Source organism: Megachile rotundata, chromosome 12 (genome assembly GCF_050947335.1).
Source record: "Megachile rotundata isolate GNS110a chromosome 12, iyMegRotu1, whole genome shotgun sequence".
Taxonomy (NCBI): domain Eukaryota; kingdom Metazoa; phylum Arthropoda; class Insecta; order Hymenoptera; family Megachilidae; genus Megachile; species Megachile rotundata.
The window spans coordinates 10,288,210-10,304,250 of NC_134994.1; the positions used below are offsets into that span (position 1 = coordinate 10,288,210).

General features: G+C 41.5%; 1 protein-coding gene across 4 annotated transcripts in view; it reads right to left on the reverse strand.

Annotated features, from left to right (window-relative positions):
- Positions 1–16,041, reverse strand: part of LOC100881270 (irregular chiasm C-roughest protein) — a 177,894-nt gene that overhangs the window by 45,450 nt on the left and 116,403 nt on the right. For 3 of the 4 annotated variants that reach the window (XM_003702238.3, XM_012282850.2, XM_076538091.1), the window contains exon 2: positions 13,355–13,695. In XM_003702238.3, coding sequence (XP_003702286.3) covers positions 13,355–13,695 — 341 coding nt within the window. The remainder of the gene's footprint in view (positions 1–13,354; positions 13,696–16,041) is intronic. The other variant, XM_012282851.2, reaches the window with a different exon arrangement.

Here is a 16,041-nt window from a genome sequence, read left to right on the forward strand (position 1 = left end):
CACAAGAAACATTCACGAAGACGTATACATTGCAAACACTTTGCAAAAACTGTATGCATTAGAATCAGTCGGATATGGTCTTTCTTATCTCGACGGTGAAATGTGTCTGACAACGGACCATCCGTCTCTACTTTCTTTCCTTCGCAACCCACACTCCAACCGTCGATCATACATCCTACATTTGTGTAACTTCTGATGGATACATTATTTTCAACGTTCGATACGAGACACAAAAATGTACCAGCGATTCTACTTCGAAACTTTCTCTTCGAAATATCTCCGTGTGAGACGTTTAGAATATTCAAACATGTAAAACTGAGCAAATGTCGATGAAATATAAAATAATTTTTATACAATTCTGCTGGTTGCTCCCTTCATTTGTACATTAAGAACATTTAATTTTTAAATGTTTCTCTCTCAAATTCTTCTCCATTCTAAATGAGAAAGTATATAAATTTGTACGTTGATCAACAGAAAATAAATGAGTAGTAAATTCTTTCATCCACTGCCGTATATACTGTCGCGTGTTAATGGCCCCGAATTTCGAATGCGTACGAGTCCCAAACATGACGTAAAAGCTCCTAAACCTGTCTCTAGAGATAGGAAAGAAACAGGATCGGTAACCTTCATCTCGTCAGACCGCTCCATCAATTAAGGCGTCCCTGAGTCGTCGACAAAATCTCCCGTCACAAAATGTCGTGACCCAAATGACCCATGGCGGTCGTAAGAAACTGATCGTCGAGGCTCGTAAAAAAACTCGTCACGCAACCAATGAAACCTCTGTACAGGTAGATAGGCTGGTAAACCGCTGTGTGGCCATAACTCGGCGTCGAAATTAGTATCGGTTAGGCGTAGAATCGGCTGGCAGGAGAGAGAGTGGACGTCGGACGAGCGAGCCGTGACATTAATCTGGTCTGTAAATTTCGGGAAAGCACGGTTTGGCGTAGCTACTGTGTGCCCGGGCACATGGTGGGACGGTGGCCATTGCTCCACAACGACAACATGGCACCACGTAACGCGCTGTCGGTCCGATCATCATAGACCACTCAGATTTGAAAATCAAGGATTGGTTCATTCGAAACCTGTTTACGAATATCTACTGCTGTCTTTTACATAATTTATGCTGGTTGTAAAAGTTGTTTCTGACACTTGCTGATGTTAAATGGCGTTGACTGCCATTTGAAATACATTATAATATGGATCATGAAGAATATTTCATTTTTATACCATTGTCTCAATATTAAAAGCTTCAAAGTTCTCCTTTGTTTTCCCTGGCAAAAAATTTAACGGAATTTGCAACCATTGTGGTCGTTTTATTTTTACTTCGCTCCTTTCTATTATTAATGGAAAATATTCCCTCGTATTGCTTCCTGAAGTTTCAAAGTAACAAAAGTCTGAAAGTAACAAAGCAATGGAAATTCGGGTAGCAACATAATTTACAAAGAACATTCATAATCGATTCGCAACTTTTTGCGGGCAATATTGAGTAGTGAAAAAATGAAAGGAAATTTCAATCATCGGGATTAATGTCTTCCGCTGAAATCACATTCCGTTTTGCGATACAAAGATGTGCATTGTCATTGCAGAAATTACCTCTCCAAAGGTGCAATCGATTAAAGGTGCGATCGATTTGTTATATCGGTACATATCGAGCCTGACTTTGCATTTCGTTCAGTTTGATGGCGAGGTTAATGGCCATTAGTAATTATGTCAAATAATTCCACCAGTATTTCTCGCTACGTATGTCATTTATTTCCTTTCCTCTCGTCCATTATCTGTCGCAAAAATTAATTGCAATTTTATCTTGCAAAAACTTTATTGATATTTCGAAAAGTTCAGATTTAATTAACGATATAACAAATTTTGTGAAGAGCAAATATGCATCTATAGTAAGAGCTTGTATCAGTGAAATTTTTAACAGAACCATAGTGTGCTAACCATACTAACTAAACCATACTAACAGAACCTTACTATAAGAATCATTTATGTACATCAAAAAGACTAATTCATAAAATCAATTTTTAGAGCACTGTTATTTATAAATAACCATACTAACTAAACTATAGTAACAGAACCATACTATAAGAATCATTTATGTACATCAAAGATATTAATTCATAAAATCAATTTTTAGAGCACTGTTGTTTTTAAATAACCATACTAACAGAACCTTACTATAAGAATCATTTATGTGCATCAAAGAGACTAATTCATAAAACAAATTTTTAGAGCACTGTTGTTTATAAATAATCATACTAACTAAACTATAGTAACAGAGCCATACTATAAGAATCATTTATGTACATCAAAGAGATTAATTCATAAAATCAATTTTTAGAGCACTGTTATTTATAAATAACCATATTAACTAAATCATACTAGGGAATCATATTATAAGAATCATTTATGTACATCAAATAGATTAATTCACAAAATTAATTTTTAGAGCACTGTTATTTATAAATAACCATACTAACTAAACTATAGTAACAGAACCATACTATAAGAATCATTTATGTACATCAAAGATATTAATTCATAAAATCAATTTTTAGAGCACTGTTGTTTTTAAATAACCATACTAACTAAACCATACTAACAGAACCTTACTATAAGAATCATTTATGTACATCAAAGAGACTAATTCATAAAACAAATTTTTAGAGCACTGTTATTTATAAAATAAGAGAATTACAGACGTGAGAGGAAAGAGTAAAAACAATTAGGATCCTGAAACGGGTAATAAACCCTATCATCCTCACCGAAACCCTTCCAGCCTCGATTCCACCGACAAATTTCCTTGCTCATATCGCGGAAACCCAAATCCCATTAGATCATTCATCTTACTCATCCCCGTTCCGTTTATCTCGTTACAAAAGCATCACGTCGTGTCCCAGTTCGAAAAAGCCAGCCAGTCTGCTCGAGCATCCTGATCGTGGCAACGTCCGTACGGATGGTTAGTTCTTACCCCCGGTTGTTATGGGTACCCCATGAAACAGCTCCCATGCGACGTTCGATCGCGGCCATGACACGTGTCGGCTGGCGGCAATTATACTGGCCGCCTGGTATCCCGATATCTATCGGGTGTCCAAATATTGTTGCCACCAGCAAACACGTGCCACATTCGAGAGCGAGATATTAATCAGATATCGCACGGAAGCGCGCTACGCTGCTAGAATACAGCCACCACGATCGGTTGGGTTGCTCTATCTAATAACGGATGCCTTCTGAAGATCGAGCAGCCACATAGCTATTGCACATTGTCTTCGGATTTATGGTTGTCGAGATAACGGATAATTAGACTCGAATCGCAGCTACGCGATACCGATCGGGGCCGCGATTATCTTCCTGAATTTATTACCGAAAAATTATACATCCATATTAACCATCCCTTGTGCCACTTCAGTATTTCCGACTTTTTATTGTCAGGAAAATTTTAATCGTTCTGCATGGAATCATCCTTTCTAAATTTTCATTGGTGACTTTGTCAGGTGTCTTCTGTGGGAATGTAGAGAGTCCTCGGGGCTCAACAGCGACACATCCATCGATGATGTGACATGGGGAATCGACGATTTCGGTAGAGGCGTTGAACTCATGTATCAGCGGATGAAATAGAAAGATACCGGCTCGCGAAAAGCGGGACAAACGCGGTTGCGAAGTTTAACGGCGAAACGATGGAACGGACGATAACCGGTGCGACATCCGGCGTCGCTTTATCGCGGCAAATCTGCGACAACGGAGTCGCGGACCCATTATTGCCGGAGCCAATTGTTCGTTCTCGCAATTTCTTGTTTTTCGGTTCCCTCTTCGTCACCTAGTTCCCACCCTCCGGCAGAGATTTCGCGATTAATCGGGCCAGCAGTCTACCGTCGCGAGCAATTCCCTCGATGCTCTCGCCACCGTTGAAATCTCGAAAGCTACACTTTTATTCGTCGCTTTTCCAACTTAGTTTCGCTACCTATTCTTCTCCTTTAAAGCATCGCGGTTAAATGGGGCGTTGCATTTCACGAGACGTTCCTCTTCGACCCGGCTAAAATACTCTCCGATTCGAGTTTGAGCGGAATTAAGTACGCAACCTAAGGGATAAACTTTGGATACGGAACGTCGTTGCCTGTACTTTTACCGGGTCTTTTTTCGGAGGGCAAACGATCGCACGTGATTATGAGGACGTGACCGAACCTCTTGACGTGGGACGCGTGAAACGCAAACGCATCTGGGCTCGTTTAACCGCACACCCTCCATTTCGCAGAGGGAATTCAAAATTAGCAACGAGCAGGGCTTATTTACCGTCAGTTTCAATATTGGGTGATATTGGGAGCAAGTTGCACGATCGAGCTACGTTCCACTCCTTCATTTTCGATATAATTTCGCCCATTATAACTGCTCGGACTTCTATCATAGTAATTGCCTCCTGTTCTACAGGATGTTGCCATTAACTCCACCTCCGTGCAACGACAGGTTAGGTTTCAACTTTTTACTCGAACTTGTTTCTCCTGAATATTTTTCGCAATTGGGTGCATTTATTCGAAGAACACTGTGTTTTGCATTAATATTCTAGGCTGCTACCGATTATTGAAACGGTTACAACTGCTGACTGACTCTGATCAGTACGATCTAAACTGATTCGAGTTCAACTACCAGTCGAGAAAAAGCACTTCGCCGCTTTTAAATTAAGAATTAAAAGAAAATAAACAGTATACCAGTATTTTGCGTCGATGTATATTTTATCAAAAGCGTTAATAACGTTGAAACGTCAACCCCTCGTTTTTCAATGCCGAGAATCCAGCACGGAACGCATCTGCTTTAGACCTGACCGTCAAAATTCGTTTAAGCAAACTCGCAAAAAATCGCGAGGCGGGAAAAGCTAATTCACCATTCATGAGGGCGGTTTTCATCCCGCGACGTTCATGAAAGGGGTCGCAACCTCCCGGCAGGATTTTCATCGAGTCTACTTCTACCGATCGCATTTTTCTCTCGGTGGTAATAGTTCACAGTCGGGACACCGCTTTCCTGCAGCCTGTTTCATAGGATCGCGTATCTCTCGCAGCATAGAGAGGAGAAAAGAGGATCGTAATTTAAACGAGACGCATCGCGCAGATGCGATACCTGTCGAGCGAGCCTGCGGCGAGGAGCAAGAAAGATATAGAAAGAGAGGAGCGTTGAAAACCGGTAAGGTCGATTAATCGAGTCGGTTGCAGCAGGAGGAACGGGCGGAGCCGGTCTTGCAGGTTGCTCGATTCTGCTTCCACTTGCTGACGACGTTGCTGCCGTTTCTGCTGCCGTTCGCGTTGTTCTGCCACCGTCTAAGCTCGCAGGACACGGATAATTGATACCACGACCGGTCGAAAAACGGCTTCGATTGCCTGGAGCCGCGTGGCCAATTAATATGCGGATAGAAAATTAATGCGGGCCGCATGAACCGCAAATTCGCTCTTAACCGTGTTAATCAAATGTATTTATTGGGATCGGTGTGTACGAATATAAAGGCACGATGAGAGCCAACGGCGTTCCACGATATTAACGAGCAATAACGAGGATTATTTAGAAGAAATTACTACGTTTCGACGATGGGTCCCGCTAAATTGAGCACAGCGATGTTAAAGAAAATTACGATTCTCCCTTTCGGACCAGATGGCTGATCTTTGTTCGCGAGATCGAGGCTAGCCAGGTCGCCTTCTTTCGATTATTTCTCGTCAATCTTCACCAATCCGGTCGTACAGGTTTCGCATCCTGTTACGGCCGAGAATCCACTTTACGAGCAAACCTGAGTCGATTCCACCAGCTGCAACGAGTCTAAGCGAACGATCGCGAAATTGAGGCGGATAGGGAGCCAGCGTGTAATTAATAGCGGTACGAAATGTCAAAAGTATTGCTATTAATGTAATTGCTGATTAAAGGATTATAAGGTTATTCGGTCGAGGATCATCCTGATAATGTCTTACTCGTTTAGGCGTTCGCTAACGCTTTTCAAACATGCCATCCCCTGTAACGATCTTCTCTTTAATCCTGGATGCTCGGAGAAAGTGGCTACATCGGCTAACTTGCGGTCAAACGATTAGGCTAACCTTTTAGCTAAACAACTCGAAATCGATTCAGTTATTAAAGCAAGGCTGATACCTAATAACTTCTTTAATTAAGCTCGGAATTAAAAAATAGGGAAGCCACGTTGTGAGATAATAGAACAATTGCGAGTAGAGAAAATTGCAAGTTTTCAAATTTACAACATCACGAATCTCCAGAGTGTCTAGCTTAGTTGAACATCTAAATTATTTTCACCGTAAAAGCGACAGAAGCTTAGTTCCGTTACTAAATACCTTAGAGAACTGTGCAAGTTTCCGGTAGTTATTCTTGTCTGTAACAGCGATGAAAATAATTCAAATGTTCGACTAAAGTGAAATATCCGGTACATCGAGAATCCTGAAATATTGCGATATAGCTGAAGTCTCGGATCTTCCGTCTACTCTTGAAACGCATTAGCCAACAAGCACGTGTGTGTATGTGCGGCAAATGTTTCGGAACTAATTTAAAGTTAGCCGCAGCTACAGGCGGCGTCGTTTTAAAGACTTTGCAGGCGGATACGTGCGAATCCGTCGATTAAAAGCAGAGACACGTACATGAGACCGGCTGTGGCCGGCCAAATGAAGCCGAAAGCCGCTCTTCCATCTTTCTCTGCTCGATACATCGATAGGATCGTGTCGACAGGCTCAACTTCCACTTCAAGTTTCTGTTTCGTCGTTTCGTGTGCGGCACCTGTTTGCCAATCTGCACAACCGCGCGAATTCAGAGTAACTTGAAGACTCGAACTATTGTACGGACCCCGTGGGCAAAAGAGCTACCGGGGACACGGAGACGGTGTTTGCGTATTTAAGTGCCATTGATTGAGATTATTTCGCCGAGGACATCTTTCCTCGACTTTTCGATTCCGACTCATCGACAGGCGGAAGATTTGTTTGCCGAGTAAATCGCAAACACGAGACCCGGGGAAAATATTTGTTCCCGAGTTTGATGGAAACTGCGAAAAAGGAGACAATCGCTGCGTCGAACTATTTGCGAGAGAATGGACTATCGGTGATCGAACAGGGGTGCCTTTTTTCTGGACTGATAAGAGAACAAATTCTCAAATGAGAATCCTTAAGAATACAAATTTGTTAAGGACTAGCTAAGAGTGCAACTACTACATCTCATGTATGATACGTATCTTCTGTAAATGTCTAAAATGTTTCTTCCTTTATCTATCAACTCTTTAATCTGCAAAGTAGATCAAGAAAGGGCTTCATAGTTAAATGTATTGCAACAGTGCATATGTGACAAGTTTTTCTTTTATTGTAAGTAGTAAATAAATATATATATTCAGTCTATTTATTAAAATCATTAAGATCCAAAAAAAATGTGAGTTTACATAGCGGTTCAAAGAGTTAAAGCTAGTCTATAAAGTAACACAGTGGAATTTTGAGAGAAGCGAGTAAACAAGTGTCGGTTTAAGTGCGCGTCGCATAAAGTTGCGGCGTCGTCGGTTTCGTTTTTTCATTGATTTACGATTGTTTCCCGTAGTTTTGACCGTACGGTCCCAGGGACCGTAGCATTCCGGAAACGGAAGCGAGCGTCGAACTCAGAGGTTGTTAGTTTGAGAAAACAAACGATACACGCCGCAATTTACGGTTGATTCCGGGCTCTCGGCTGTTTCCAGCGGGAATTCGGAGTAGCGAAACTCGACGATTCTTCCGACGTTGCAACGAAACGCTTCTAAATTAATTAATCCCGACGGAATTAAGGGGAATTAAACGGTGGAAACTATGCTGGTCCGAAACTGGACATCGGCATAGAGCAATGAACCTCGATGGAGTTAAAGGTTGTCGTCGAGAGTTCGCCAACTAACACACGCAACGGTGTCTGTTTCGTTTGTCGTGCGTCCCTTTCCGAACTACAAAGGCAGAGATTGTAATAATCTTATGGAAATGGAGTGACATAGTGCTACTGAACACGAAAGCTATGCGCGGACCGACGCTGTAAGCATTTAGATTTTCTGCTTCGTCAATTAGTACGACCGAACAAATTGGCCTACAGTTAATTTTTTAGTCGCATAACTTAAAATTTTTGACTTAATCTTTCATTGAGAGTGGGAACATTTTTACATGCTTTCTCATAAATAAATTTGTCCATTTCTTTCGTAATAATTTTCTTGAGACGAAACTCCATATACGAATTCTCCAGACACGAATTCCAAGATGACGTATGGAGTTGGAATACGTATACTGTTACCGATATTATAAGAGCAAATTGTTATTAAAATTATCGATCTGTACATCGCACCTGCTGAGCAAACAATGCAAACTCCAATTGCGGAATCAAAAAGAATTGACTTTCGTGTGGAGTACAAACATCTACACGTCAATATGAATAATACTGGAACGAAAACATCGGATGATTTCGCGTTCCTGTTACGCATTTGTTTGCAATTCAATCAAGCGATATTGTGTGCAACGTTCATACCACTTATCTCTGTCATGCATTTTGTTCCAGAGATGCAAAAAAATTAGACTATTAGCGAACAGTAAACGTTAAAAGAAAAGTAACACGAAATAAATTACTCTTATGCACTGAATTCTGAAAGGTTGCATTTTAAGTTACCTAACAAGGTAAATTATTGTACAAAAACGTAGTTTGCATAACCATCCCAGTTATTCAAATCGAGTGTATGAAAAGATGCGAACCATGCAACAGTCGTAAAGATAATCTCAAGGTTCTCTCAAGGTCGTTCCATCCGAGATTTTGCAGCATTAACGTCTTGAAACATTTCATCGGATTAAACATGCAAAGTATATAGAGGTGATCCTCGGTCTTTTCCTTTTTTTAACGGGTTCAATGCCCCACGATTTCAAGCGCTTTTAAATTCAACATCGATCGTTTAAATTCTTATGCTAATACGAGGCGATAATCATCAGGCTCCGCTCTCGTTCGCCACACACGAACCGGCGCACACAGTCGCACACGGTGACCAAATTCCCTCGAGTCCTCGGGGACCGAGCGATCTCGTAGAAGTCAAATCGAGAAAGTACGGTTCGCTCGATTTGGGGCGAAATACTTCAGGCGTCGTCAGCGTCCAAAGCGTATCGGGCGTTTTACGTAGGCAAGACGTCACACGCAAGTTTCGTTGTCGAAAAGTAGAGGATATAAGCCGGGATAATAGAGTTGGTACACCCTGTATATACGACGGGGGCCGTTGGCTCAAATTGCCTCTCGCCCGCTCGAATCTTATCGGCCGGGGGGCGGCGTGATTGTTACGAGTACTCGCTTCGGCTGCATGGCGTGCTGGATACGGCTTTCGCTCGCATTTCTCTCCGCGCAATCGTGCGCGAGTACGTGCGAGGTCGCACGAGTGCACCCATATAATATCGATACTCGAGTTGGTACACGATGTATCGCAGAATCGGCTGTCGGTTTAATCCTCGACGCGCGAAACGCTCGCGCCGAGCAAATAGAAGCAAAAGCGCCGTGTAGCCGACAGAACCGGCGGAAGCTGCCCGTACGCGCGTATCCAAAAACCGTATGGCGGACGTTTCATCATGGCGAACAAATTTTTCACCGGATAAACCCCGGAAACTGCTGCCTCGTCGACTCCTGCGACTTGTTCGTTCATTAACCTCCCTGATTTTAGTCTTCGCACTTCGTTATGCTAATCGGATGATTCTTGGAGATTGACCTTTTTTGACACGTTTTTTCAACAGCCAAATCTTATCTTGACCCTTTGTCCTACATCGACACTTGACACTTGACTGTGTCTTGACACTTTGTCCTACTCGACGCACACTACAGTCATACTTAATAAGACATCATCAAATTTGTGATTTTCATCACAAATTTTGGGTGCATTTCCAATTACCTTCCTAATCGACAGTTTACATGTCTTATTTTTTAACTTTCTTTATTCATCTCGCAGCAATAATTAGTCCTTTACGAGTCCAGAATATTGCAGGCTAATAAACATCACGTCTACGTACAGTACAAGAATCTTTTGGTCAAGCTCCTTTTGAACGACATCAAATTACTGCGCTGTCTTAACTCTTTGAAGCAAGATAATAAGCATACTAGGGCTGCTTTTATCGTTCAGAACTTTTATGTACTTTGTGTCTACTGTTCTCAATTATTTTATAATGAAATTTTCTCAGTGTATTAAGTTTATTCCTCAAAGAATTGAGTAACACTCGAAGCAATTTTTTAACGAGCCCACCGGTTCGAGCATCGAATTAATTCACACTTACACGCGTGGAGCGAAGCGTATGTCTTAAGATAATTATGGGCGATGGAAAGGTTGGAGCGATTGTTCAACACTCCCAAAAGACCCGCGTTATTATGATATTAGTATCGCCAGGGTACATGTACGGGCGTGTACACACATTGGTGGGCCCGCGTTGGTCACGGAGAAATTGCTAAATCTGCTGGCCGCAATGGGGCGTGCCACCGAAAATAACCTGCGGCTGCGAATCGATTAGATTGCCTGTTCCGCGTTGCCAAAGGAATTCTTTGCGGTACGCGCGTCGGTTAATTGGCAGGTAATCGAATAAATGGCCAACCGGTTCATCCTTGTTGGCGAACGGTGCGCGAATTCCAGCGGTATCCGACTCTCCCGAAAAACATTCCCCAGGGGAACCCACCTTTCCCCGATTTTACCGATCTCTAAACTCGTCGAAAGAGAAAACTTTCGCCGGTGAATCGTCGTTAATTCTGGCCGAGTTTTCCCTTCCTCCGACGAACAACCCAAGTAGGATGGTAAACGGTCGGGCACGGACGAGCAAATGTTACGTAAGCGAGGCACACATTTTTCGGAACTCGTTAGAAAGGCAATTTAACTTGTCCGCTCGCGTCCCACGTTAATACGACCACGTTATCGGCTTTCCGCGACTTTTCCCGCCTTCAACTTCCAGCCCGCGAACGTCGTGTTGTCCTAAACAACGCTCGGAGGGCCATTTGAATTTTCAGTGGGATACCTCTCGTGTTTTGTTTCTCCTTTTTCGCCTTCGTTTTGTAACTGTTTCGTCGACGCGCCCGCTCATTGTGGCTCTCGTGGCTAACAGGTCATTTCGAAAATTCGTAATGTTTTTCGGACCGTAACGGGGACGAATTACCGCTTTTTGTTTGGAAGAGACAAGTGATGCGGTAGGGAGGATTATGTGAAGCTCTATCAAATATCTGTGAAGCAAAAGTTATTCTGCCTCGAGACATCTCATGGTAAAATCTTGTCTAGCCGAATATCTCACAGATTTCTAAATAACTTTTTTTACGTATACAACTTTCTCTAGATGTTCTCAATAAAAACGTATAAGTGTACAATGTTAAAATTATTAACAATTCATGATAGACAGCAAATTTAAAAGTAGGATATTTTATGTAAACATTTGAGCTATTTTTCTGTAACCTAACCTACAACCTATTTGTACAGGGTCTGAAGAATCTATGTAAAATACTTTTCATTCAAAGTGAAAAGATGTACATAAGCAATTTTACTTGATGTCTGAAAATATTGGTTTGAATATTTACGTATGTTTCTCTCACGAGCAGCGTCGTCGATGTCGGGCCAATTCACGTCGCGACATAAAATATTTCGTCGCGTCGCTGTTTCCTGTTTCCTCTGTTCTCCTTCATTTTTCTGTCGGACGAAGCAAGAAGAAAAGAGGGAAAAAAGAGAAGGAAATCAATAGGTGGCCGCAGGAAATTGAATTCGACCCGCGTAAACTGGCCAGCGTGTATCGCAGCTGCGTGCCGCCGATGGCTACTGCGAGAAAAAAAGAGGAAGAACGAGCGTGAAGGAAATGGCGCTGTCGGTGGAACGCGACCGATTCTCCATCGAGATTCATTCGATTTCTAGTCTGAAAATATGTTCAACCCTTCTACACCGTCTGTTCCCGGTCATCGAGCTGGATATCTATTCCAGGCTGACACTGAATGCGATTGATAGAGGGTGCATGTGGTTTCTCTTTTTAACTCCGGCACCCCTAAACGCACCCTGCCGTCCCGATCGATTATATCGAACTCCCGTCTTTGTCATTCGTAGTCGATTCACGAGTTAGTCTGTTAGTCGACGTTATTCCAGATCGAGTTCCAAGGGTGAATTCATTGCTCGAGGGTTGAAGGGTTCGAATACCAAGATAACTCGGAATTCGACAGAGGAAACCATTCCTATACAATTTGGCTAGAGTTTCGTGAATCAAGAAGAAATGCATGGTTTCTTAGTTTCGATCATAAGTTTGAGGCAGTTGAACATTTTTTTAACTAAATTAATAAATAAGTGGAGTGTTTGTGAGCTAACTCTTTAAGAAATGTAGTCTATCTACTTTGGAGCAATTAGCGCCTATACATATCAAATTATAGTAATGGCCCCACACAGGTGATGGTCCAATTAAGGTCCCCTATTAACGGATGATATCGATAGTGAAGTGATTAATGTACCCTGTAGATATTAGATTGATTTCATTTCTTAATATGCGGAATATCATTGTGAATTCATAGAAGATCCTTTCAATTTTAGCCAGTAATTTTATATCAAGCATTAACAATATTACCTTCAATTTAAATTCTACTGAAATAAGAGATCTAAAAATTCATGCCCTCAGATTTGACTGACATGAAAAATGTTACCATTATACCTATTCGTTTAAATTCATAGTCAACATTTCCTTAGAAATCAAAGAAAGATATTTAAATTATCTTTTCTCGTACGAAGAAAGGTAAATTTCGAAGGTAGCATTCCACGGAGCTTTGCTTTAAAACAGGGATAAAGCTTCCGTGGCAAAAGAGATCTTACAAGGCAATACTTGGCCATTTCCTTTTCCCATTTGTTTGCTGCTTCCTGCTCGTTGACGTATTTAAGTATTTTTCAATATCACTGTTCCGTCTTGTTCCCCGTGTTAGGTGTACCGCACAAAGAGGAAAGCAATCTCGCGAATGCCTACGGAGAAGCGTGTCTCTCCTCGAGGACACGGTGTAATTTAAACACGGCGAAGACATCGCGACGGAATCTCGGAAAACACGAACGCTATTCCGTTCTTCGTAGACAGCTCGCGAAAATGAATTCGCGAGGTCGACCGAGGCGTTCAGATTAAAAGCAATGGTGCGGCGAAAAAAATTTCAAAACTACAAAGGTACTGATAAGATCAAGGTCGGTCAGATAAACTCATTTAGCGAAAATAGTGATTCGATGAATTACGAAAATTTCAAATTTTAAAGTCCATCGAATCTCCTGAACTTCTACTTCTAACCTTGTCTAACTAAAATTATCTCACAAATTTACGTCATAAATTTCAAGAATCCATTAGAGTGTATTAGCAATACAGTTCTATAGAAATTGTATCTGACTCACCCTCCTCGTCGCTGCCGATCATGGCGTAACGCTCGTATCCTGTGAGGTTCCTCACTGCACCCAGACCGAAGTCGTCCTTTGTCCATTGAATAGGTCCCTTCTGGTCAAGGACCCGGCAAGGAAGCGTCACTCGGCTGCCAATCACCGCCGTTTGATCCATCGGCTCGATCGCGAATCGCTGATAAACTACTTCGGTAGTCGTGATTGGTTTCACAGTGGATGCGAATGGTGACACGTTCGTCATGTTCGCCGCCGACGACGTTGTCCTGGTTCCCAATGTCAGTAGCAACGACAGCCAGATTATAAACGGCGTCGTCGATCGTGTACCCCTTGTTCTCCTGCTGGAAATCAAATTGTCATGTCATTCGCTGAAAACTGTTTCACTATTCTAATATTTATTACAACAATTCTCTGATGCAAATATCTTAAATTAAAAATCTGGTCATCGTTACTAAAATTATTATATGAATATAAATATAATTATATAATCTGAGATGTTACCCAAAGTGTACTTGCAAGATTAAGACTTTTTCAGGGAACATAAGTGAATGTTTCAAAATTATTATATGAGTATAAATATAATTATATGTATAATTTTGGCATGCAATTTGAGATGTTACCCAAAGTGTACTTGCAAGATTAAGACTTTTTCTGGAAACATAAGTGAATGTTTCAAAATTATTATATGAGTATAAATATAATTATATGTATAATTTGGGCATGCAATTTGAGATGTTACCCAAAGTATACTTGCAACATTAAGACTTTTTCTGGGAACACAAGTGAATGTTTCAAAATTATTATATGAGTATAAATATAATTATATGTATAATTTGGGCATGCAATTTGAGATGTTACCCAAAGTGTACTTGCAAGATTAAGACTTTTTCTGAGAACATAAGTGAACGTTTCAAAATTATTATATGAATATAAATATAATTATATGTATAATTTGGGTATGTAATTTGAGATGTTACCCAAAGTATACTTGCAAGATTAAGCCTTTTTTTAGGAACCTAATGTTTCAAAACAGCAAATAAAGTACAATCTAAATATCGTCCACAGTAAACTTTTTATTCGTCTCAATGTGACTGCAGAATTTTTAACAAAATATATTTGAAATCGAGATAGTGTTCTAATCCGAATGTTCAAGCGCGGTTTTCGCGAAGTTCAGACAAATCGAGGCAGTCAAATGCCTAAGTAGAACAAATAGGGGTAGTCAGGCGGTTCTAAAGGAAAATAGAGCAGCCCATAACGAAGCGGTTTGAACGATTAAAAGCCGACAGAGTCGTAGCTGCGTGAACAAGCATCGTGCCATAAATTTAAGGCTCGTTGTCAGGAATCACCTGTGCTTTTAAAACGCGACAATGTTTGCGCGTAGCTTACGAACGACGCGGAGCCGTCGTAAATTAACGCTCGAGTCGGATCGAGAAGAGGTCAACAATCGATTCACCGATCCGAACGCGACATAAAGGCGGCATTAATAGCGCGATGCTCGTAACGCACTTATAGCGTCGCAATAATATTCTCTCGGTCGTCGTTAAAAGCGAGGGCTGGTTGGGCGAGTTCGTTATTTAACTTTCTTCACCCCCGTTTTTTCCCTTCCTCGTTCCACGGTTCAAGCTTGTTTAACGATCTCCCAGACGGTTGTACACGCCGCTTTACCTTCGAACCGTACTTATTTATCTTTATGGTCCCATCGGATTCGGAAACGAGAACCTAGGCCCCGGGAAAAGTCGTCGCTGCAAATGGCGCGATAAAACTATACCAGGTACCGGTAATTTACTATTGCATTCTACAGCGGTACTTCTACGAACAAGTGCTTCGTATTATCAGCAGATGTAAATCAATTTAAGTTCAATGTTAAACGGTTTTTATTTAGATTAATATTTCCCTTTCTCACTGATATAATTTATGATTTTTGATCAACGACTGCGGACTTTTATTAGCTTCTGTCAGGAGCTTTTTTCTGGGGTCAAGATAAAAATAATGAATGTCCAAAGTTACAAATCTGAAAGATGTAGAATTTGGTTCCGTGAAGAACCATTGTTACAGTGCATCGTTACTGATGCCACCATTATGAAGAGCGTTAGACTTTATCCATCGTTTGTTTTTTCCTCTCCTTCACGAAGGTAATTCCGTTTCGTTACAGCGAAAAATACAACACGCTGCCGGCAATTATTACGTCGGCGACGTTTTACGAGGACAAAGAGCGACGATCTTGTCGGGTAACGACGCCAGTGGAAGATCCACGCTAAACGATCGAGAAATACTTTAATAAAACTCGATCAACTCCGTCGTCGTTGCTGCGACAATTACGTTCGTGGCTCGGAGGGATGGGATCGATATTGAAATTTTTCGTCGCGAATACTTGGTTGCGCTTTCTCGTTCGCGTAATCGAACAGATCGGTCAGCCGGCTTTGCTATTACGTAGAAATTCCTCGATTCTTCTCTCTATTCTCGAGTTCGAACGAGAAACGCAACAGTCAGGCGACGAGTGGTCCGCTTAATCGTTCCATCGACCTCTCAATTAACTTTCATTCGTCTGGCTGACGCTCGAATCGCTCCACGTCGCGTCTGTACCGCTTGTCCGCTTGTCTCGATGAAAAGATTTATGGTTATACCGTTTGATAGTCATCAGAGTTCATATGGAACTTTCGATCAGGCTCCAGCGGTTGCTCGTGAGG